General features: G+C 37.7%; 1 protein-coding gene across 1 annotated transcript; it reads right to left on the bottom strand.

Annotated features, from left to right (window-relative positions):
• Nucleotides 1-22760: 22760 nt before the first annotated feature.
• On the bottom strand, nt 22761-25418 carry drd5a (dopamine receptor D5a). The gene has a single exon (XM_080892150.1). It carries the CDS (start codon nt 25106-25108, stop codon nt 23726-23728), a length of 1383 nt encoding a protein of 460 aa, XP_080748276.1. The 5' UTR covers nt 25109-25418; the 3' UTR covers nt 22761-23725.
• Nucleotides 25419-26503: the final 1085 nt, after the last annotated feature.

Raw genomic sequence — 26503 nt, 5'->3', positions numbered from 1 at the left:
AATAACAGATATGATTCAATGCAGAGAGGTCTAGTAACACATAGTGAGTGAGAAAGGTGACTGGAAAGGAAAAACGTAATGCATCATGGGAATCCTCGGCAGCCTAAGTCTATTGCAGCTTAACTAAGGGAGGATTCAGGGTCACCTGGTCCAGCCCTAACTATATGCTTTAGCAAAAAGGAAAGTTTTAAGCCTAATCTTGTTTACACAAGTCAGAGGACGCTCAACACGTTAGAGGGAAATCAAAGTCAGGTAACAGTATGTTCAGAGTGGTTCAAATATTGGGAATACAAATATGAATTTATGTGATTTTTCTGAATACACTTATTTTGTTTGGTCCATTACATCACAATTATCCTCTATAACACGAATGCCAGAAGAATTATTATGCGGAGAGCTTCTTGTTTCTCTGTTTTTAATTAGTGTTTAATCAAATATGCACATATTTTAAGCAAACTCCATGCTGCTGATAAGAGCAATGCTCCTTGTTGTCCTTAGCGCTGAATCATCACATTGAGCCTGTTCTCAAAGATGGGTGTTCATCAAAATACCCGCGTGACAAAAACAGCAGCAAACAATAGACAAGAGAAGGTACATGGAGGAAAAACTGCATCAGCAATAAAAGAAGTCCAATAAAATGATAACAGAGCTGGATTCTGGGGTAAAATTCCTGGAAGTCTCAATTTCTGGCCAAAGTTACAACATGCAGTGCTTGTAAAATGTTATTTTAACTAATCATTATACCCTACTCTTATGAAATACTCTATAAATGCTCTTTTTAAAAAAGGAACTATCTTTTTTTTTTATAACTGAAGCATGGACCAGGGCAATAAGGTGGTTTTAATAATTTATCCTGTGGTGTGCTCGGACGGCAGACTGAGGGTGGTTGACACTGACAGGCTCAATAAACTGATCAGCAAGACCAGCAACACTGTGGGCGTGAAGCTTAACTTTCTGACTCTTTCTCTTAACTTTCTAACAGTGTTTTATAATTGCAGCCAACACTGGACAATATTTCCCACCCTTTCCATCTCCTGCTGGACAGCTACAGGAGCTCACTCAGTGACAGATTCGACCACGATGCACCACAGAACTTCAGGAAATCCTTCTTGCCTGTGGCCACCACTTAACACCTGGTCTATTTCTTGTTAGAATTTCTTGTAATATTTTGTTTACATCGTATGCAGTGTTGTTCAGTTTTTAATATCTAATGTAACAGTGTACTCTGAGCGTATTTGTTTTATTTATTGATATATAGAGTTCAAATTTTTCATCTTTCATATTTATATTTGAGTACTTAGAGGACTGTGATTCTGATTTAGCATCTGTTATCACTGAAGCTCTGCAGAACATGAGTCACTTTTGTGCAGTGGGTTAGTTTTCATCTAATTACAGGTTACTGGAAACAGGATCTGTTAAGTGTTTACACGTACAGTACATGCACTAAAGAATATGTGCTCAGCTGCTGCACATACACTACAGCTCACACACTCACCCAAGTGCAACCAGCATGAAAAGAGGGACATGTTACGTCACTGGACAGTCATAGTGTTTCTTGGGGATTTGGTGTACCAGGTCACACATTCAATAATAGCTGGGCAATGAAGTAGGCAAAGAAACAGACACAATTGACCAACAAGTCCAGTTCAATTTGTTGTGTTTCTGGACATCGCTATCTTGACTGTTGTGCGAATGTTGCACTGAAAAGGTTTAGGGCCGCTGTTTGAAGGCTTGTGTTTTTGTTTCAGAAGAGAATCAATCAATCAAATCAACGATTATCAAAAACTCTGTTGAAGCTTTACAGATTGTTTGGTATTGGCAGTGGCTCTGAGAAGCAAGAAAAGCTGAAAACATAAGGTCAAAGACAAAACAATCAAAAGAGATTGAAAAGATTATCAAGTCACACAATGACAAGAAAATTACAAAGGCATGAATAGACAAGCGGATCAATTTTGAAACCAAGTCCTGGATAACTCAGACACCAAAATATAACTTGAAAAGCAAGAAATGCTCTGAGCAGCAGAAACATTTATCCGAAGTAAAGCCTGTCTGCAAGAATTTCTTATTTTTCCTGGGTCAACAAAATCACAAGCAATAAAAGCAGGATCACCTTGAAGCCACAGCTTTTCTTTAAGATAACACTCCGGCGCATAGTAAGTGGGTTGCTTTAAGTAATACTTTTCCATTCTAATTGATTGCACATTGTCAATATCTCACATACACGTACATAACAAAGATGCTAGACCAAGTGTCTTTATCTTCCAGTGAGTGAATGACCTGAGCCTGAGCTGTATAATTATGAAACTGGGATAAATGCCAAAGTATTACACGACAATATGCTCATTCGCTAAAAGATAGAACAACATTATGAGGTTTCAATTGCATTTAACCTTACTGTCATGGTCATGAGTGTTTTTTGCCCAGTGTTTTGTGCTTTTTGGTCATTCAAGTGTTATGATTAAATATATTCAGGTTGTTTATTAGTTTGCCTGTGGTTCATATTTTCACCTTTGTATCTTTCCACTTAGTTTCTTTTTTGTGATTTTCTTTTCAGTCCTGCTTTAGTCTCCTTTTGTAATTTGTAGTCATAGTTAAGTCCCTGAGTTTGTTTTTGTTCTCTGTCAAGTCCATGTTTCTGTTCCCGAGTTAAGTTACAGTCTGTTTTATTTTGTCCACTGTCATCTGTCCTCACAGATGTCTGTTGTTTGCTCTCATCGCCTTTTTGTATTTATTCCCTCAGTTTGACTCTGTTCATCCCTCATCATTCTGTGTCTTTCTGCTTTTGTTTCTTCTTCCTGGCCAGCCTTTTTTCCGTATTTTGTTCCCATTAAAGCTTCTTTTTTTGTTATGCATTTGGGTCCAAATCCTGCCTGCCACACATGACTCTTACATTTAACTTTATAATGAAGCATTTAACAAGGGATCAGATGGAAATTAGCCAATTCTGTTTCATATTTTTGTTCATCGGTGACCACTATGCCTGGAGCTGAATAAATTAAATGGACCACAAGAAAATAAATACTAAAAATAATTATACTAATACCAAAAATGTTAAAGATTTAACATATTTATATGTCAAATATGTTAGTTTTTATATTTTAGTTATTTTTCAGATATTTAGTATTACTGTATCATGTAATGTATTTATTATTTTTATTGTCAGAAAGCTGATAGGAAGACTGACCCTATCATCTTATCTGTCCATTCATTTGTAATGAAAGCAATTGACCAAATAGTTTAGTGCTACATAGCACGAAGACATGAGACACCATGAAGTCATTGCATATGGTGGATGTTTGTTCACAAAATGTGACATACAATGTCTTACACCCTGCAGCAACTTAACTTTTTCAACTGAGCTCTCACTCTATGTGCTCTGCAGCAACACGAAGAGCCTCCTGGCTTCAGCTAAATGTTAACAGAGAAGAAAATACACGCTGTTTAACCACATTTGTGAACCTGTCGTACATGCTGACTAAGGCAGCAGTCAGTCATGATCTAATGAAGCTCATGAGAAGATAACAAAGAATCGAAGCTTTTCCACACTTCCACTTTCTCACACTGTCAAGCTGATTGTGACATCACAGATCTAGTCCAATTATTTTTCACCCAGCTTTCTTCAGGCCAATCAGCATTCACTGTGTATCTGTCATCCTCGCTTGCAGACATCTTCGTGCTACCGAGCTCCTTCACATCACCACCTCTCCCTCCTCACTCGGTCTCCATTCAAGCCACCATCTTCATCTACACCACCATCGTCTAGGCTCCCTATCACCGATGGGACTCTGTTCTGCTGTGATAGGACATCAAAGTTTAACCGCCAAATACCTTAAACACGGATAAAACACGTTCAATTCCTTCCTATTATCTCTCTCTTTTTATACAGTTTTATACAGAAAATACTTCTTTGCACTGCTTTTGATTATACTATTGTGATAAAGCTGTGGTGTGTCTAGGTTCAGGTTCATGCCAGATGGCCGTCCCTCCCTGAGCCTGGTTCTGCTGGTTTCATCCTGTTAAAGGGAGTTTTTCCTTCCCGTTGTCACCATCTGGGAGACTGATTGAGGGAGTTTTCTTTGTATTATCATAGGGTCTTAGTATAATGAAATGTTCTTCACAATTTTAAACTGAAAAACATTATTCTGACATTATTTCACATTTTATATACATCTTTTGCATGCAAAAGATTGGTGAATCTCTGCTCATCTTTATGTCTGAGAAACTCACTTTTTTTGTCCCTCTTACTATTCCAGCCTTTTGTTAAAAATAACCTAAAAAAAAAAAAAAGTTGTGTTACTGCATTTAAAATCACAATGAGCTAATATTTGTCTTATTTTCTTAGTTATAACATTTGTTTTCCTTACTTTATTGGAATTAAGTCAGTTTTTAAAATCATTGCATTTTGTTTTTTATTTACATTTAAAAGACTGTCTCAACTTTAAAAGTGGGTTTCTATATGTTATTATTATAGTTTTAGCATTGTATTCTAGCTGACTGAGCTGACTGGTTGAATGAAGTTCTTGAAGATCTTTGTTCTCTGGTCAGCAGTCGTGGGTTCAACCACATTAATGGTCATATTACATGTTGCCCTAGTATATTTAAGAAAGACACAGAAGCTCTCCCTGGGGCCCACTTAGGACATCAGTGTCAACACATAATGTGCCCTTGTACACAAAAAAACATAAGATGAAGCAGTCATTCAGCAACAATCCCTGGCAAACCCAGGATTGCACTGAAAATAGTACTTTGTTTCACTACGTAATTCAATCCCACCAGTACTCGGTGGTTGATGATGTATCCAGTTTAAGTAATTGGTTCAATTGATAAGAAGACAATAAGGATGACTTGCTAATAAAATGTCAGTTTATGTTTGTATTTAGTTCCTGAGAAAAACTAAATACTGGGAAACTCTATGTTACAGTTTCTAGATTATTTGTCCACATAGCATTTGAAATCCTAAAGGGAGGAAAGTGTATTAACTTTCCTAGCCCTACAAAGGTTTACACAGCTGAGGTTTCTAGTTTCACACTCCTCTTTACTGAGCCACAGGCCATTTAAGGACTCAAAAAGTAAGGCAACACAAAAAGACCCTTAAATTTAGACCTTGTGTTTCAGTGGACAAATGAATTATCACCATATAGGCAGCTATTTTAGTTATTCTTCAGCCTGCATTTCCAGCTACATATACAGCAGGTTTGTAGTAAGAAAAAAGTCTGTTGAGTCTTTGTCATGTATTTAATACTCACTTAAATGGTGTGTTTAGTTTTGGAAAGGAAAAGAAAAGAAAAGAAAAGAGAAAAGAAAAGAAGAAGAATGGGCATGTCTGCTAACTTTATTACTGCTAACATTAATAGCACCCACAGCCAGATCCCACACAACACGTCGTGCTTGTTACTTTCAGTATTTAATGCTTTTTGTGTGCTGCTTGTACAACAAGCATGCAGCTGTCACAGTAAAAAGGATTTCTCCAAATTATCTATTTGATCAAACTAGTGAAGTAAATCCTCTGTATTAATGTCATGACTGAAAACTTTAAGCAACTGAGTTGCAGCAAAGTGATAAGGGAATGAATTTCTTTCTTTTTATATCTTTCTAAACAGCAATTTAAATGTATTTGTAATGTTTATTTAAAATGTGGGGGACAAAGACTTCCCTCCCAGTTCCAAGCTGTCATGAGACATCTGTCTCTGGAAATCATAAGTCCATATAAATGCCAAACCTGCACTCTCTTCCATTTATTATATTTCCATTTGTTTATTTGTTCAATAGCAAGTGCATTAAAAATATTAACTTAAGCTCCTGACTGGGTTTAGTTTGATAAATAGTTGAGTGTTGTGTTCTTTAAAGACTAATAGCATCCTCTTTTTTTGTTTCTATTCACTAGAAATTTATTTTTTGTATTTTTTATATTTATTATTTAATTATTGTATAGCAGTAGTTTACACAGAATAATTTGACAGCTCCATGGGAACTGCACCATGGTGGAGTAATATCAAGCTCTATTTGTCAAGGAAATGTTTTGCACTGCTGATCATACGATCTTTATAGTGTCAGAAATGAGAAGCACTGAACTTATTTATTATTTATTGAAACCATGAAATGCTTCTTGCAGTCAGGTCGTAGATTTTCCTGCTTTTTTTTTTTTCACTCTTCGGTTGATTAAGAATAATTCTTCTCTCCAGCCACCCCGAAACTAAGGTTGTTATGGATAAAATAACACATCCATCAATGACTAAGAGATACATAACAGTAGATATTAGGCAGCTGCCTTTGAAGTCATTATAGATGAAGAATGAATTCATGGATCTAGTGCTAAAAGAACTTTTAAGATTGCTCCTGCTTGGAGAGGAAGATATGCCAGCATCACTCCCATATGCAAGTGTTAAATTTCAGGTTATGGTTTGCACCCATTTTGCCTCATATAAAGACTGTGCATCAAATTAAGTCAGATATAATGTATTTATCCCAAAACTTGGAAAAATTATTGTTTCACAGCAGTCAAAACTGGAAGAAAACAGGTTAAATACATTCAAACAGCTCAATATATTAAATACATAATAATCCAACAAGGTCAAAATTACTGGAAATGTTTTGCTAGCTGTTCATTAAGAAGGTGGGGCGGGTGAGGCAGGGTGTAGAGGGTGAGGCTGGGTTGTTTACATATTTGCTAAGTTATTTATTTATCTATTTACTTATTAATTTCTTTAGCCCCACACACAGGTGCATAATTATCTGCTACCGTGCTACCAGAAAAGGCTTTCAACCTGATTCCTTAGTATTAGAGTTCATCAAAGCCCGAGCCAGCATCCACTAACCTGCCACCGATTCCTCAGTCATCACAGGTCAACACTCAGAGAGGCAGCACCACCTCTGCTCTCTGTCACCTTCACCCAGCCACTTCAATGATGACACAGTGTGAGAAGTAGGCCTCTGCTTAGATTGCGAGTGGATTCTCCAGAAATTATTCCTTATCAGACATTTAATTTGCTCCCTAGCTACAGAACCAATTGAATTATTTATACTCAGCACTACGTATAAAAGAATTTTTTTTACCTGCTATCTTTGGCATTCTCTTTGAAGTGTTGTAAAAAATTATGTTGACGTAATTGCTTGTGGTTTATTACTTTCTTCATCTAGATGCATGTTTCTTCAGAGGTAAGTAGAATAATGCTATTATTCTGTACTAATATAAAAATAGGAATGCCGTGGTTCCAAGATCAACAGATGTCAACATTAAAAGCAAACAAGTGAACCAAAACAAAAACAAAATAAAACAAACAAACAAAACTATAAAATGTTCTGAGTGTGTTCAACAAAATACAAAGACTTTTTTGTGTTACCATGCAGGCATGATCAACACACAAGACTCATGTGTGATGATTATATTCTGCATTTCATGACGTTTCACATTATAAAACTACTTGACCCGGGGTGGTTTGTTCGCCTGGTCGATAATATCACATTTTCACCTCACTGTTCAAGACTAATGATATATTCAGTTATTACCAAATCCAATGTAATTCCACCAGTAAATGTTTTGTTGTTTGTCAGTGTTAGAGTTTGTATTGTTGATTGTTATTTATGCTTAGAAATATTTAACCATAGATGCTTAGAGGTGTATAATCAATTGTGTAATGATAAGTTGTGTGATCTTTAACAGGCTACAGAGGCTTGGTGTGCATTCCACACTAGAATGCACACCTACATCCTGGGAGCACGGGAAGAGGTCGCATCTTGTTTTAATTGTTTTATGGTAGGATTAACGTAGCTACGTCTGTTCTAGTCTAAGTGCTTTTCTGTTTAGATGAACTGCTGGACTTCCTCACCGGGGGGGGGGTCTAGTCTACCCTCTTCCTGACCAAGGATGTTTGACCCTTTGATCAGCAACACACACACACACACACACACACACACACACACACACACACACACACACACACACACACAGGCAAGGTACTCTTTGTTTGTATGTAGACGTCGTATGTTAATGAACCTATGCATATTCATGTAACCTCAATAAAAGGACAGTGTTACGGGAGGACGGACGAGAGCGACTGGGGTCAAGCGAAGGGACGGCGCTCTGTCCGGTCTCTCCCGTGCACGAGTAACATGAAGAACTTTGCCTATTTGTGTCTTGCTTAGCAGTGTAATTATATTGTCTTCAACGTTCCAGCGGATGGGTTCAAGCTACAAACCTATCAGTCAGTGGATCCGATTTTGATAGTAATTACCTGATCACTGTGGGGACCAGAGGAAACAGGATACAGTACAGTGCTGGTTTCATCCTGTTAAAGGGAGTTTTTCCTTCCCGTTGTCACCATCTGGGAGACTGATTGAGGGAGTTTTCTTTGTATTATCGTAGGGTCTTAGTATAATGAAATGTTCTTCACAATTTTAAACTGAAAAACATTATTCTGACATTATTTCACATTTTATATACATCTTTTGCATGCAAAAGATTGGTGAATCTCTGCTCATCTTTATGTCTGAGAAACTCACTTTTTTTGTCCCTCTTACTATTCCAGCCTTTTGTTAAAAATAACCTAAAAAAAAAAAGTTGTGTTACTGCATTTAAAATCACAATGAGCTAATATTTGTCTTATTTTCTTAGTTCTAACATTTGTTTTCCTTACTTTATTGGAATTAAGTCAGTTTTTAAAATCATTGCATTTTGTTTTTTATTTACATTTAAAAGACTGTCTCAACTTTAAAAGTGGGTTTCTATATGTTATTATTATAGTTTTAGCATTGTATTCTAGCTGACTGAGCTGACTGGTTGAATGAAGTTCTTGAAGATCTTTGTTCTCTGGTCAGCAGTCGTGGGTTCAACCACATTAATGGTCATATTACATGTTGCCCTAGTATATTTAAGAAAGACACAGAAGCTCTCCCTGGGGCCCACTTAGGACATCAGTGTCAACACATAATGTGCCCTTGTACACAAAAAAACATAAGATGAAGCAGTCATTCAGCAACAATCCCTGGCAAACCCAGGATTGCACTGAAAATAGTACTTTGTTTCACTACGTAATTCAATCCCACCAGTACTCGGTGGTTGATGATGTATCCAGTTTAAGTAATTGGTTCAATTGATAAGAAGACAATAAGGATGACTTGCTAATAAAATGTCAGTTTATGTTTGTATTTAGCTCCTGAGAAAAACTAAATACTGGGAAACTCTATGTTACAGTTTCTAGATTATTTGTCCACATAGCATTTGAAATCCTAAAGGGAGGAAAGTGTATTAACTTTCCTAGCCCTACAAAGGTTTACACAGCTGAGGTTTCTAGTTTCACACTCCTCTTTACTGAGCCACAGGCCATTTAAGGACTCAAAAAGTAAGGCAACACAAAAAGACCCTTAAATTTAGACCTTGTGTTTCAGTGGACAAATGAATTATCACCATATAGGCAGCTATTTTAGTTATTCTTCAGCCTGCATTTCCAGCTACATATACAGCAGGTTTGTAGTAAGAAAAAAGTCTGTTGAGTCTTTGTCATGTATTTAATACTCACTTAAATGGTGTGTTTAGTTTTGGAAAAGAAAAGAAAAGAAAAGAGAAAAGAAAAGAAGAAGAATGGGCATGTCTGCTAACTTTATTACTGCTAACATTAATAGCACCCACAGCCAGATCCCACACAACACGTCGTGCTTGTTACATTCAGTATTTAATGCTTTTTGTGTGCTGCTTGTACAACAAGCATGCAGCTGTCACAGTAAAAAGGATTTCTCCAAATTATCTATTTGATCAAACTAGTGAAGTAAATCCTCTGTATTAATGTCATGACTGAAAACTTTAAGCAACTGAGTTGCAGCAAAGTGATAAGGGAATGAATTTCTTTCTTTTTATATCTTTCTAAACAGCAATTTAAATGTATTTGTAATGTTTATTTAAAATGTGGGGGACAAAGACTTCCCTCCCAGTTCCAAGCTGTCATGAGACATCTGTCTCTGGAAATCATAAGTCCATATAAATGCCAAACCTGCACTCTCTTCCATTTATTATATTTCCATTTGTTTATTTGTTCAATAGCAAGTGCATTAAAAATATTAACTTAAGCTCCTGACTGGGTTTAGTTTGATAAATAGTTGAGTGTTGTGTTCTTTAAAGACTAATAGCATCCTCTTTTTTTGTTTCTATTCACTAGAAATTTATTTTTTGTATTTTTTATATTTATTATTTAATTATTGTATAGCAGTAGTTTACACAGAATAATTTGACAGCTCCATGGGAACTGCACCATGGTGGAGTAATATCAAGCTCTATTTGTCAAGGAAATGTTTTGCACTGCTGATCATACGATCTTTATAGTGTCAGAAATGAGAAGCACTGAACTTATTTATTATTTATTGAAACCATGAAATGCTTCTTGCAGTCAGGTCGTAGATTTTCCTGCTTTTTTTTTTTCACTCTTCGGTTGATTAAGAATAATTCTTCTCTCCAGCCACCCCGAAACTAAGGTTGTTATGGATAAAATAACACATCCATCAATGACTAAGAGATACATAACAGTAGATATTAGGCAGCTGCCTTTGAAGTCATTATAGATGAAGAATGAATTCATGGATCTAGTGCTAAAAGAACTTTTAAGATTGCTCCTGCTTGGAGAGGAAGATATGCCAGCATCACTCCCATATGCAAGTGTTAAATTTCAGGTTATGGTTTGCACCCATTTTGCCTCATATAAAGACTGTGCATCAAATTAAGTCAGATATAATGTATTTATCCCAAAACTTGGAAAAATTATTGTTTCACAGCAGTCAAAACTGGAAGAAAACAAGTTAAATACATTCAAACAGCTCAATATATTAAATACATAATAATCCAACAAGGTCAAAATTACTGGAAATGTTTTGCTAGCTGTTCATTAAGAAGGTGGGGCGGGTGAGGCAGGGTGTAGAGGGTGAGGCTGGGTTGTTTACATATTTGCTAAGTTATTTATTTATCTATTTACTTATTAATTTCTTTAGCCCCACACACAGGTGCATAATTATCTGCTACCGTGCTACCAGAAAAGGCTTGCAACCTGATTCCTTAGTATTAGAGTTCATCAAAGCCCGAGCCAGCATCCACTAACCTGCCACCGATTCCTCAGTCATCACAGGTCAACACTCAGAGAGGCAGCACCACCTCTGCTCTCTGTCACCTTCACCCAGCCACTTCAATGATGACACAGTGTGAGAAGTAGGCCTCTGCTTAGATTGCGAGTGGATTCTCCAGAAATTATTCCTTATCAGACATTTAATTTGCTCCCTAGCTACAGAACCAATTGAATTATTTATACTCAGCACTACGTATAAAAGAATTTTTTTTACCTGCTATCTTTGGCATTCTCTTTGAAGTGTTGTAAAAAATTATGTTGACGTAATTGCTTGTGGTTTATTACTTTCTTCATCTAGATGCATGTTTCTTCAGAGGTAAGTAGAATAATGCTATTATTCTGTACTAATATAAAAATAGGAATGCCGTGGTTCCAAGATCAACAGATGTCAACATTAAAAGCAAACAAGTGAACCAAAACAAAAACAAAATAAAACAAACAAACAAAACTATAAAATGTTCTGAGTGTGTTCAACAAAATACAAAGACTTTTTTGTGTTACCATGCAGGCATGATCAACACACAAGACTCATGTGTGATGATTATATTCTGCATTTCATGACGTTTCACATTATAAAACTACTTGACCCGGGGTGGTTTGTTCGCCTGGTCGATAATATCACATTTTCACCTCACTGTTCAAGACTAATGATATATTCAGTTATTACCAAATCCAATGTAATTCCACCAGTAAATGTTTTGTTGTTTGTCAGTGGATCCGATTTTGATAGTAATTACCTGATCACTGTGGGGACCAGAGGAAACAGGATACAGTACAGTACGTACCTGACGCATCAATGGCGTCATGAGTTGTGGTCTTGTGGGGACTGAATAGCAATTAGTAACAAGCAGGAAACTATTTCAGATTGCAAATGCATGGATTCGGTCAGCATAAGCTGCAGACTAAGAAGCTGAGATCACTAATCTAAACAATTAATGTCTAATGGGAATTGAATTGAAGGTTGTTGACATACTCGCTCTCTCTCTCTCTCTCTCTCTCTCTCTCTCTCCCTGCATGTAGAGGCAATCACAGTATCCTGTTTCTGTAGAGAGCATTAATCCAAAAAAACAATTGTTTGCTTCATGAATAAAATAACTTTATATGCAAACAGATGGAAATATTGCAGGAAACTGCTGAAATCAAACTAAGGTGCATGTTTATTCACTGCAATCTGCTGAAACAAATGGCCTGTATTTATATAGCGCTTTACTAGTCCCTAAGGACCCCAAAGCGCTTTACATATCCAGTCATCCACCCATTCACACACTGGTGATAGCAAGCTAGATTGTAGCCACAGCCACCCTGGGGCGCACTGACACAAAGGCCTAGACAGTGGAGCCAGCTTTCATTTTAAACTCATGTGTTTACATTTTGTATACAGTAGTGTGGAAAGCTTCTGAGCCTTCATTTCTTTAAACTTTGAAAGGAAAATTGGAAAATTTATTGAAATATGTGCAAACATATATGAAACTGTAGTTTATAAAGTTTGTATAGTTCTAATGAACTTGAAAGTCAGTATTTTGCATGAGCACGTTTATCCTTCAGCACACTTTGCATGTTGCAGCTTTGCAGCTGGTATTGCATGTTGGATTTATATCTGACCATACTTTTCTTACCTTTCCATCAGTATTGCCACACTACACCATTGCATGCAAAATGTTTTGACTCTGAAAGTATCACAGTAATGTGCCGCAGCAACCGTTTAATCAGAATAAGTAAACTTCAATCACGGATCAGGTTAATTGTTCAAGAATTTTTTATTTTTGGAGTTTTAGTCAATTCCCTCTCAGACAAAAAGGTGCCCTTTGCTGGAGCTTAACTGAGTAATAAGCAGGATAGTGAAGTGATGTGGGAGGAAAATATTGACATTGTTGAATAATTTTGGCGAGGCAAGCCTTATTAGAGGCACCGGTGGGATTAGCCACTTTCACACAGGACTCCCTGAGCCCCAAGGATTACATGTAACTTTGGTCAAAGTTGTCATGGAGCTGTCAAAGCAAACCCTACAGCTAGGAAGTAGATAAAGTAGTGGCGTGAGTGGATGTTTGCCTAATCTGAACTAGTACATTGCATAGTAATGTAGAGAGGAGCAAAGAGATGGTGTTTAGAGCATAAGAGGAAGTAATCTGTCATTTTAAATCACGTGTATTATAGGTATTGTCAGAAGGGTTTCAAACGGTATTATATGTAATTACTCTGTTATTACAGGTTGTAATGTCAACACAGTTGAGGACAAACTTCATATCTTGCTGCCTATAGCTATAAGTATGTGTTGACCTGTGCTGTTAGCTGTTAGTGCACTGCTTATATAAAAGCTAACTGCAAGGGTATAATGTTAAGCATTACGAGGATTTCATGAGTACAAACAGACTTAAGTACAGTATCTCTTTGTTCATCTAAAATGTCACATTGGTTTCAGTTTTTTAGAGCACTTAGAGAGCTTGTCCTTTGCAGTTTAAAGTGGGGTCTTCACTCATGCCCATCCATAACAATGTGAAGAATATTCTTCTGTTTGCAAATGATACTTTAAAAAAAAAAATTTGTCAACCAGATTTAAAGACAATGACAGATAAGTTTAAAAAAACAGTTTATGGTATTAATCTATCCTCTACAATTAATTACTCTAAATGTGTGATTTGTTATTGCGACTACGGGGCTCAAATCAAAGGGATTATAGTTCACACTGTGAGATTATTTACCAGAAACAAACTACTACTTGAAAAATACCAACGCATATATGTGTTGAGCTTTATATATGTTATATATATATATATATAAAGCTCTAACAACAGTGACTGTTATTTCAAATAACAGTATGCACATACCTCATTAAGACATAAATCTTCAAGACCTTATAATTTTATTTAGTAGCCATATTTATGAACACACACATTGCTGTTGCTGTTATTTTTAACATAATTTATGAAAAGAAAAAGAAAACAAAAATAATTCCCTGTCTGAATTTATGCTTGACTCATACTTCAGGACAAGCAAATTACAGCATATTTGTTTGCAACACCGGTAATGATAAATATACAATTAATTGTATAACAGCTGTTATAAAGGCACTGTGTACATTAGCAAGTAAACTAGGAGTAACATGACTGAATGAAGCTAAATGAGCTTTGTTAACTAGAGTACATGTTAGAGCCAAAAGACAAATAACTGCACTAAATCATATAATCACACCAGAAACTGTCATACTGCTCACAGAGATAATTTCTTAAATGCACTCTCAGCAGAGCCTAACTCAGTTTGGTCCAATTAAAGCAGCTGGAACAAAGTTTCACTCTTCTGCTTCTGCCCATCATCACAGGAGGAGATCAGACCAGAAAGAGACTATGACTCATACAGGTCTGCTATGGAATAATAGATTTTATGATAATCAGTGCTTTAAGTCTCCAAGTGCTGTTCCATTTGTCATTGTCTCGTTGCGAGATTGCACCATCACCTTTGTGTGCAGTTAACCTGCAGGGATGACCTGTGTTACGGGAAGTGCTGAGTCCTTTCCCTTGAGAAGATGAGGGCATCATCCAAGGTCTTGTATTTCTTTAAAGTGTTTTAGGGTATACACTCACCAGCCACTTTGTTAGGTATGCCTGTTCATTTGCCCGTTAACAGAAATATCTAATTAACCAATACATTGGTTTGGCAGCAAACCATTGTATTTATCCATGGAGATATGGCCAAGACGTCTCCAAATTACAAAGGTGATCTAGGTAAATGTGATATGCTTGTTGGTATCAGATAGCCAGACAGGTGCTGGATATATGGCTGTATATCATGCTGTCATGTCAATATGGACCAAAGTCTCTGATCCACGTTTCTACCATCTTATTGAATCAATGTCATGAAGAACTAAAGCAGTTCTAAAAACAAAGGGGAGTTCAGCCTGAATCTAGCCACGTGTACCTAGTAAAGTGTCTGGTGAGCATGGTTAAGAAATGAATTTTGTTTAATGTTTTCTGTATCATGAAAAACGTACAATAGAGGAATTCCTTTGACACATACCTCTCTTTTAAAATCTTGTACCAGAGATGGCTTCACCAGAACTACCAGGAATGTAAACAGCTGAAAAATCTATTTTACAGTTTTGCCCTCAAAGAAGTGAAGTTTCATTTTCAGACACCTTCGAAAGCCCACAGACATTTATTTGTTCTTATTAAAGCATTTTATAGCTTAGTTGGAGCGTCCTCTGATATACCTATATAAATTACAGATTTACACGAAATATCTGTTTCCCTCCATAAATTATAGCACATTTAATCTTTTAAACTCTTCTAAACATTGAATGTATAAAACTGGAAGGGAATGACACTTTTCATACAGTCTCTTTTGCAATTCAGTGTCCACAGCAAAATGATGACATTTATATGAAAGTAAACGATTATTTGCAGTACTGTGACTTTGTCCCCCTCCTGATTTCTTATCTGTGTCTGTGTTTTTTGTGTGTGGGGGTAATAACATTTTTTTTTTTTGCACTTTCAAAGGGATAACTGTTTCTTAAATAAAGCAAAAGCGCACCGCTATCATAAAAGCTCCAGGGATGATTTTATGCTGAAACATAAATGATTTTTCTTTTAAATCTCTAAAATTCCTAAATAAGATCAAAATATACATGCTATTTTTGGATTTTAGTTATTTGTCCTAATTGTATACATTTAAACTAAATAATCAAATAATATAATGTGTATTTTTTACATGTTTAGTTTTACTGTGGACACCATGTTTTTGTTGGACCCAACAAAAGACACAATCTTTGTAGTTTAGTCCCCGTCCCTTTAGTCCCACGATGGATTTGAAAAAGAAACAATTAGGATGTGATTGACATGCAGACTTTCAGCTTTATGCAAGAGGTTTTTACCCCCAAAAATGAATTAACTGTTTATATATTCCAGACATCCTTTCTTTCCTTTTTTCCTTACATAGTCCCTCATTTTCAAGGTCTCCAAAATAATTTGACACTTGACTGACAGGCAGTTTCATGGCCAGGTGAGGCTTGTTCCCTTGTTATTTCATGACAAATGGAGCATAAAGTATTGAATTTGTGTCTTATAGCTTTTCGCTGTAATTTGAAATACAAGGCCCAAGAAAGTGCAAGTGAGGGAGACCTTCATTAGGCCTAAAAACCAAAAGTGAGATCAAAAAAACTTTCTTTCAACAAAACCCAAAAGATCTGAAAAACCACACAAGACAGCTACAATATAGGTAGTGAGTTTTTATTAGATGTAGATCTTTTGCATTAAATAGTAACAAAACAGGAAAGTGTTAACTTGACTGTTTTCACTCTTCTCTTATATCTAAATATTACTCAGAGACTTCTACAGTCGGACCAGTCCCAACATAAGCAGTAGCAGCAGTAACACCTTTTACAAGAAGCCGTAACAAGCAAAATGTTGTACATAAAACAAATAATAAAGTGCTGTAGCTGAAATCATTTCATATATTTTAATCTACAAGGTCATAAAACAATATTGGCAACTTAATTAGTAACATGAATTAAAGTGATCATCTACAAAATTAAAATAAGTCCAAGTGACAATTTATAAATCATTGCATGTTTTTATTTATATTTAAAGCTTTTAATATAGGGTTGTAAGATCAATTAAAATATCTCCTTGCAAAGTATTTAAAAATCACATCACGATGTGAGGGAGACAGCTCAAACTGAAACAAATGAAATTATTTGCGTCCATAATTAACAGTCAGTCTTAGCTGATAGATGGACTCTTGCTGTTCAATTGCAAAGTGTTACAAATGTGCACCTGACCGTGTCGCGTGAACTCCAATTTTCCACAGAGCAGATTTATCTGAACGACGTCTGCTAGATGACAATAACAAAATACAAGGCGATGAAGAGTCACAGAGCAAAAGATCCACACATTATTGATTTATAACCACCAGATCTTAAAGTATTGACTTAAAGCTCAGATGTTTGTACATAAGAGCACTGCATCATTGCTCTCCATGCAGCATTTTCCATTTTATGCTTTCATCCTCCTTGTAAAACTACATAACGCTTGCCTCAGGGCTTTCATTCCCATGTGGAGTCTGGCAGGTGATTCACATAGTGGTCATTTTGATGAAACGATTAAATTATACTGACACACGACTATTTAAACCTGAATACAGTTTTCAGTAGCTGATTTCTCCGCAACTGATTGCGTGAATATTTTTCACCTCTCAGAGGAAGATTATGGACAGAAACAATATTTCTTCCTCAGTTATCAATGGAAAAAAAATCATGTAATTATAACTTTTGCATATGCAGAAATTACCACAATATTTTCAAACGAGGACCTCATAATTATGACTCACCATGCCATGATTACAATACTGGGATTTTTTTTTATCTCTTTATTGTGATAGAGCTGTTTTAATTATAAGAAGAGGCTCCGTCAGTTCAGTGTTTTCTGTTTTTTTATAAGCGCTGCAAGAACAGGGATCTTTTCTTACAATAAAAAGGTATTTTAATATGTTTTTTTTATTATAAGCAGCATGGTTCTCTACATTTCTCTACATTTCCGGCCAGTATGTATTAATATTTTATTCATAGTTATATAGAATCACTTTCTTTGTCAATGTCAGCCATCTGTAAACTTTGTTTTGTTTTCCAAAGGAGAGCAATCTGGCTTCAAACTTGCTCTATACTGGCACTTGATCAGGATCCCTTCAGTAGAAGTCACTAAATGTCTGGTACAGACAGCATTACTGTCATGAAAAAACTGGCCGACTCCAGCCAGTCTGTGCATTTGTAAGATGCTATGTTGCACATCTAGATGGCCCTTATGAAAATAATTTATCAAACTTCCTCACTGTTAAAATGTTAATATATGTTTGTCTCTGCTTTAAGGTTTGATGCATTGTGCATTCAGATGTGCTCTTGTGCATACCTTTTGTTGTAACAAGTTGTTATTTGAGTTGTTGTTGTTGTGTTCCTATCAATTCAGTTTTATTTATATAGCACCAAATCACAAAAACAGTATAACAGAATAATATTTAGAATAATAGCATTTGGCTAATTCTAATAAATAAATAAATACTGGCAACTACTTTTCCCCCTTAAAAGTGTATATTCTTGTTCTTGTATTTTTTGAGTATTTCCTGTTCTGTCCCTCTCCTTCAGAGAGAAACTGTTTGTACTGAAACCACAAACACTCCAAACTGAGTCTTGCCTCAACATCACCTGTTTTGCTCTGCCCACGTGAGAGTTTGTGCAGGACCTGGAGCCTTTTGGGGAAATAGACACCAGTCAGTCTCTGCATTCAAGCTCACCAGAGTAACTCAAAACCTCAGACTGCGTCAGAGAGAGGAAAAGGATGGTATGGCAGCAACAGTTAAAAGAAAGTGTCAGAGAGGAATGTCTGATCTTCAAAGTTGAACTGTTCTAATACAGGTATGCAACAGTGTTTTGGTGATTTTGAAAGAGAGCGCTTCTTTAACAATGCAGTTCAAAAGACAGCCTAAGTCTTTTTTTTATCTCAAGAAGAAAAAACATGCAATTGTTAAAACTTTGGTGGAGTTGAAAGAGTCATTGTCTGAGTGGAACATGACAGTGTCGGTATAGGACGAAAAGTGAAGGAATAAGATGGAGAGACATTAATATTAGTGAGATTTCACTCAGAAATGTTATACTGATCTATATGTTCAAACCAGTCTACTGCACTCTTGGGGTAGACGAATGCAAATTATAGTCTCCTAGAAAAATACAGTCAAACTTATTTCAAGCCCACTCTACCCCGAGGCTAACTCAGAACTGAGTCACACTGGTATCAATCAGTGACTTCTACCAGCTAATCATGGTAGCAGACCTAAACAAGCATCGCACAGCATAGCCTTTCTTCTTTAAATTAAAAAAAAAAAAAAAAATCATGATATTAATTCCTGCCAAATGTTACCTGTGCTCACCTCCTGGCTGTCACTTGTCATGTCCAATTTCCTTTGGCGGGTTCCTGTGATCACGCAGCTACCCTGAAGTCTCGGTGGAGAAATTCCAGTAAAAAGCATCAACATTGCATCATGCATTTTCTTTTTGAATCTTTTTTTGAAGAAGTTTGATGTTCACATCAGCTGCTAGATAAACACTGTTTACCGCCGCTGCAAATTTTCTGCCATTTATTTTTATTGTTGTTGCACTCTTTGCTGATGTTTTCCTTGTAAAACATGCTTGTAGCTGTTTAATATTTTCAAAGGGAACACTTTTTTCTTCACGTAAACAGTGTTTGAAGCAGTGACACAGTCAGCCATGTTTTTCAGTTTTAAAAAAAAAGTCAACAAAGCTGTGTAGCTTGATACTTAATTTTCGACGTTTTTGGAACTTGTCCATGATTTTGAAACTACCATCTGTAGGTAGTGATGGGTTATCCCATAATACAGGCCAGGTTTGAGTTAGGGTAATTAAAGGGCCCTTTTACCCTGCTTGCAGCTCACACCATTCAAAAAAGGAAAAGAAACAACTGCCTCTTCTGCTTTTTCTAAGATGACTGAAATCTTCTGAAGAATAAGGAAAAAGACATGCTGAGAACCCAGTGAGGGAGTGAAATGAAAAAAAAAGTAGTGTCTACTTTCTAGCAAGGTAAAAAAGACAGATTCGAACAAATCTCTTGTAGTGGTGGTTTTGAATGTTCTGAATGCGTGTGCTTCATGTGGCTGGCTGCATGTGCGTGTGTGCGTGCGTGCAGAGTGATTTTGATGAATGTGTCCTGACGGATGGTGTAACCCCCCTAAAGCCTGCCTCTACTTCCTCTCCAGCTCTCCTGTCATGCCTGCATATCGAGGTCAAACCACCTTTCAAATCTGTTCCACACTGCAATGGCACAGCACAGAGAATGAATAAACAGCTCGTAACCTGGAATTCTTCTACTTCCCTGTTTTTCACTCATTTAATGAATGAATGCTTAAAAAAAGCCTTAATTTTTTTTTTTTTTAAAAAGACATCAATTTTGTGTCATTACTCCTGTGTCAGTTCAAGTAAATGTCATGACCCAGGAAATCTGACATCAAAACCTCCTACTTTAATTATACCCCTGATGCAATTAATGAAAAATGAAGGGTCAAAGTGCATCACTCCTTAAGCCCTGAATATGATGGTACCAGTCACTGCTAAATCATCAGTCAAAGCCTGATGTGTTCTTGCTGAGGTATCACCTACTTTCCAATTCTGTCAGAAGCAGCCTGTTTTATCAGTCCCCTCCTGCCATCACCCACCTTTCATCCAAATGAGAGAAACACTGACCAGCAATGGGAAGGAGGTGGTAGGTTAGTATAACATTGAAGAGTAGCCTCTGGGCTCCAGTTATAACAGGCTTTCTTCTCAGTGTCATTTAATTGTATTCCCCTGGCATCTGTGTGAAATTTTCTCTTATGAGGGAACATAACTTAATTTCTAACAAAAAAAGAAAAGAAAAATGTGTCAAGGGAGATACTTTGCAGAAGAACAGCTGTGTCATTTAGAGCGCATTTGGATTGGACGTAGATTATTTTTTCCTCCATCACTTGAGTTATAACTTTAGGTTTGAGACATGCAATGAGGCTTTAAACTCCTGTTTTTTTTAGTGTTGTTGAATTATAAATTTTCAGCTATGTCTTGATAGTCTGTGTGGCCAACAAAAGTGTATATCTTTCCATTTTGTGCTATCATGTCTTACTTTATTGTAATTGTTAGCAGTTAATTCTACACTAAAAATGTTAATTCACTTATCAAATAAAAAAAAGAACTGCAGAGGAAATAAAATGTGACTGTTTAGACATCAAAACATCTATTTTTGAGTGGTTTAATTAATATTTGATTTATTATATAGCAAAATAAGTAATAGTATTTGAGCAAGTAAAGTAAATATAGTACTCATTATTCCACTATTTTCTTATATTTTACATGGGAAGCCTGTTATAAACTCGTGATACAGTGGATTGATTTAGATTAAGTAATTAAAATACAACTACAGCTTTTAAATTATTTTGAAGGCATGACTGACTCAAGTTAAATGCTTTTTCATATTTTTACAGCATTTTCTCTTATTTAGTTTTGGACTCCTCTAACGTCACCAGACTCAGACTATAAAGCTTGTGCTTTAAGCAGGTTGAAAGTCTTTTTTTTAAACTCAGTTTTCTTCCTTTTCAAAATCTGCTTGTATTACCCACAATTTTACCGGCTTCAGTTTTCTCAGAAATTTGAATGTCTGACGCCAATAATGGCAAATAACCTCAAGCATACATGGGTAGCCCCGCATGTTCTTCTGTTTGCTTGTTTTTTTTAACTTGGTGTCTTAAAGTGACACCTCAAACAAAACTCACAGATGTCATGCAGAATCTGTTTGCGTCTCCCTGCCAAGAGACAAAAACGTTCTTTTTTTAATAGGTGGGTTACAGGAAGCTGCTTACCAATGTAGAGTTCCCATTTAAGTACACTGTCTAAATAATTCTTCCACCACTGGCAGCATAAATCAGGTAATGAATTACAGTGAACAGAACATCTTGGGTTAATATTAAAAATCTGAGTTCATACAAAGTAAAAAGAAAGTTTTCAAAAAATGCAAATGAAGTTATTTGGAAATTAATTATCTTGTGTTTTCTGTTGTACATTAACATGTTGCGGTAAATAGCTTCCTTGTGGTATTGCAGATTTAATATAGAAGACTGAGGAATCTGAATTATTGCCACAGACTTTCTTTTGTTGATGATTTATACAGCTGTGATATGCATTATGTACTCTCTGGCAGTCATTCCATTGTTAATCCCTCCCTATTCGCATATTCCTTTGGCCAATACTTGTCACTCATCATGAAGCCTAGTAAAGCATTGAACCCGAGGTTGATGTATCCAGAATCCAAAAGTCAATTTTAGACAAATGATTGAGTTGGAGTGCATCAGTCTAGATAACTGTGGCAAAAAGGAGCATTTTCTGTTTACTTGTGCCAAATGCAGGGATCAAACCATGAAGGGATTTTCACATAGTGGGTTTTGTCTTTTGTTGGAAAAAAAGGCTAAACTAACAGATGTTTCTGGCAATTCAAACTTTTGCTTCAGATATCATGTTATTTACGATGTCTAAACATTGATTGATTTCTACATTAAATAAAAATATTGCTTTACTGAAAAATAAATTGTAAGTACAAAAACGAGCTGCTTCGCTTCCATGTTCTGCTCTTTGTATTGCCTTACCTACACAACTGTGACTTCAAACCTTTCTTCGTGTGTAATAGAAAATACACCAGCTGGCCAAACCTGTGGAAGACAGGTCAAATCAAGTCTTGGTGGGGCAGCAGCTTGTATACCATGCAACCAAGTAACCACAACGTTCTTCATTTTGAGTGCACTTCTGGTGCATGTCATGTCCCCTCACTAGCTGTTTCTCTGCCAACACTTCCTGTCAATCTCAGCTGTTAAGATGTTCAAAGAATGCAAAATACCAAAAGAAGAAACATGTCAAAAGAACGGGTCAGATGTGGATGTGCATAAGAATGAACTCACTTCCTGTTATGCTTAAAATAAAATTCTCCAAGCTGCACAGAAACCACCTGAAATCCCGTTAGCATGAATATTGGGTTCGCGAAGATACCAGCTCACTCTGATGCATGACAGCATTTTATTAGACAAATGATGACACACTTCACTGTTTAAAGGACAGTAGTATACATTCAGATCAGGTCATCTGTACAGTACAAAGATAAGAGAGAAATGTGGGAGAGGTGATGCATGACATCCAGTTGTGTTGGGCCAATGGCCACACATGTATTTAGGCTTCTATAGTAACATTTCCTCTAGCTGACATGACACTGCACCCTTGTTGTGTCTATCAATGCTCTCCTTGAAGTCTTTGGTCAATCTTTCTCCTTTTAGTTATTTCAGTCAGAGTTGAATCGGGCTCATAAAGCAGAAGCATTACAGTAGTTTTGGCCTCAATGAGAAATAAATGATCACAAAAAGTAGTAATGCACACAGATTCCCCTTTTTTGTATTTATAGCATTAGATTATGTGATTTTTATCATCCAGGCATGTTGGAAGAGTCACTGGGGTGGTGCAGTGGCAAAACGCTTTAATACTGCATTTTGGCATTGTGTAACTTGAATTCTACAGGACACATTCCTTTTATGTCTCAAAGCTGTTATTTGAATAAGCTATAAGGCTCTGAAATAACTGCATTTGACTGTCTTGGTTTCACTGTCTGTAAGGCTTTCCCCCAGTTTTCATACTCAGTGGAAAGGCGAACACTGGATACACATGAAGTTATTAAGCAGCAAAGAGTCTTGTTTTTACAAACACTTTCCCTCAGTCATGATGGACATTAGACGATGATGCCATTAAAGCCTCTGAGTAAACAACAGCTTTAGCAACACTGAACCTTGAACAAAGGAACACAGACTTCACTTGTCATTTAAATAAACACCTACACATCAAATTTGTTTCAGACAACAAGACAACATCACATTTCATGTCAGGTTGGCCTTGTGGCTGCAGAGACATGCCCCTGCTTAAGTGTACTTTAGAGGGTTCCAAGACAGCCCTGAACCCAGAAGCAAGGGCTGCTGCACAGAAACCTCCTGTGAAGAGGCAAAGAGCTGAGTGAACAATGAAATTATTATCAATACATCCAGTTACGCACGGGGAGAGACAAGGTGTGGAGTCAGTGTAATCCATTGGGTGTGAATGGTGACACCCTGTCAAGGCTGATGTCTGCCTCGCAGTCCTCCAGGTCACAAACCGAGTCGGTGGCGTTTTCGTGGTTGTGAGAAAATTGTGAAATCCTGTCGAAAGTCTCCTCATGCTCGATACATTCAACGACATTGGGGATCATATTCACATAAGCGTTCGCGATTTCTTTGTGGATGAGGGTATCTTGGTTATACGACACCAGCTCGTTGCTGATGTTAACAGTTTCCACTGGCGTGTTGGAGCAGAAATAGCGGCAGCCCAAGAGGCTGGCGAAGGCCTTCCTGAACTCAGCGTTGAAGGCGTATATGATGGGATTCAGGGAGGAGTTGGTCCAGCCGAACCACACGAAGACGTCAAAGGTCGTCTCGCTTACGCACGGAAGACCCGCATCCCGGTCTGCCGCCGGCCTGTCGCAGAACGGGACCATGCAGTTTAAAACGAAGAAAGGTAGCCAGCAACACACAAAGACACCCATGATCACCGACAGAGTTTTGAACACTTTGGTTTCACGTTTAATCGACGTTTTCAGTGTGTTGTGGTGTTGGCACTCTATTCTGTTGGTCCTGCAACTTTGCGCATGTTCTGCCGCTCTCTCCAGAGAGGCTATTCTTCTAATTTGTATTTGCGCAATCCGATATATCCTGGTATATGTTACAATCATAATTGCCACTGGGATATAAAAACTTATCAAGGAGGAGGATATCGCATACTCTCTGCTCAGACTGGAGTCGCAGTTTTCCTCTACCTGCCTACTTATGGAAGAGTTGTGCGCCCCAACCATGTCGTCACCGCTGGCTTTGTGCCAATTTAGCTGGACCGGTATGAATGAAATGAGCACAGACAACGTCCAAGTGATGCTAATCATAACAAAGGCAACTCGCTGGGTCATTTTCCTCTCGTAGCGGAAGGGACTGGAGATGGCCCAGTATCTATCCACGCTGATAATGCAGAGGTTAAGGATGGAAGCGGTGGAGCACATAATATCAAAAGCAACCCACACATTACAGAAAGTGCCAAACGGCCAATAGCCAGCTACTTCTGCCACAGCTTTCCAGGGCATAACCAGGACGGCTACGAATAAATCCGACAGCGCTAGGGACACGATGAAAATGTTGGTGACTTTGGTCCGTAGGTGCCGAAAGCGCAGCACCGCGGAACACACCAAGATGTTCCCCAGCAGGGTCCATAGGATAAGCAGAGAAAGCAGACAGCCCGTCACTGTGCGTGCCACCATATCCCTTCTCCCGTCGCTTTTTGCCTCAGTTTCAGTACTGTTCCACATAATCTCTCCGAGGGGTGCCCGCGCAGAGTCAATACCCTGCACTGACGAGAGATACTTTGCTGGATTCTCCATTTGCTTCTTCAAGTAAAACTGAAGTCCATTGCTCCGTGCGCGGGGACGGGCTCAGTTATCGGCCAGCCATCGTTTTGTCCCCAATGATCAGCCTGGCTGCCAGCCTTATGTGGAGTGCGAAACAGAGGGAACGAGACAATTGCGCGTGTTAAAAGTGAGCCAGGCGACGTGTCAGGTGCGCTGAGGGGCTGAAACGCAGCACGTAGTGGCGGGCGCATGTTGCAGCCTTTACGGTCGGATCGTCTGACCTGGCTTCCACTTTGAAGCTTTCTGCACAAGATATCCTGAGCGTAGCGTGGGTAAGGAGGGAGTCCCAACACACTAACTTAGCCAGGGCTGTGCGCATACACTGACACTGCTGTGCGTAACACATGCATGTTACGCACAGCCGTCAACTGCGTCGGGACTGGGTAGAGAGCATTCGGTATTTTCAGGGATTTTTTTCTTGTGTGTGTGTGTGTGTGTGTGTGTGTGTGTGTGTGTGTGTGTGTGTGTGTGTGTGTGTGTGTGTGTGTGTGTGTACTCCAAAGAGAGCAATTACAAACTTCCTATCAGCTGCGGGTTTTCATCCAGTTATGGATAGTGTTATAGCCTGGTTTATATTTAAGCCCTATTATTACGACAGACTTCAGAGAGACAACACTGTGCATTTCTGTCCAAGTCCAGAGAGAGCATTTACAATCTATATTATACACACAAAACTACAACATACGCCCATGAAGTGACAGTGAAAGAACGGAGCCTTACTCGTAGTCTAACAGTGCAGAACTGTCCGTGGTGCTGAAAGCTGAGAACCCCATCTATCTATCTATCTATGTAAAATTTTCAGTGAATAATGAAAATAATAAAACCCATCTAACACATCTTTAGGTAATATGACAGGCTACTTAGATACTTTCATTGCGTTTGCCTTATTAGTTAAAAAAAAGGTAATTTTCAACTATGGAAGTTTTATCTTTTCTTTTTTTTCGGTATTCTTTTGTCTCCCGACGGCAGCGACTGAAGGTCATAACCCACCCATTTAGCCGAGTTGTCCGAACAGGTGAGTCACATTCACACTCCTAGGGAGCATGTTAGGCCGGGAGCTGCTCTGCGTCGTCGTGTGCCTGTGCAGCAGACTCGCCGTTTCCGGCTTTGAAACGTCACGGGTATTTTTAGACGCCTCCGCCTGCCTGTCAAATCGTTCTGACACAACGTTAAAATCATCCCCCGACGCTCAATGCCATATTCTCTGAAGTAGCATAAACATAAGCTCGTGATGCCATGTCAGGAGACAACCTGTGTCCGACACTGCATTTCCTTTTTACGCAGACAGCACACGTTAGTTATCTATAGACGGGTTGGTGTGGAGGTCGCTGCAAAAGATGACTGATATTTTGCAAAGTGTATATTGCG

Source organism: Rhamphochromis sp. 'chilingali', assembly GCF_963969265.1.
Source record: "Rhamphochromis sp. 'chilingali' genome assembly, chromosome: 9".
NCBI lineage: Eukaryota > Metazoa > Chordata > Actinopteri > Cichliformes > Cichlidae > Rhamphochromis > Rhamphochromis sp. 'chilingali'.
This window is presented reverse-complemented; position numbering and strand designations above follow the sequence as displayed.

Coding starts and splice junctions, on each gene's coding strand:
- drd5a (XM_080892150.1), bottom strand. CDS start 25,108: ATGGAGAATCCAGCAAAGTATCTCTCGTCAGTGCAGGGTATTGACTCT.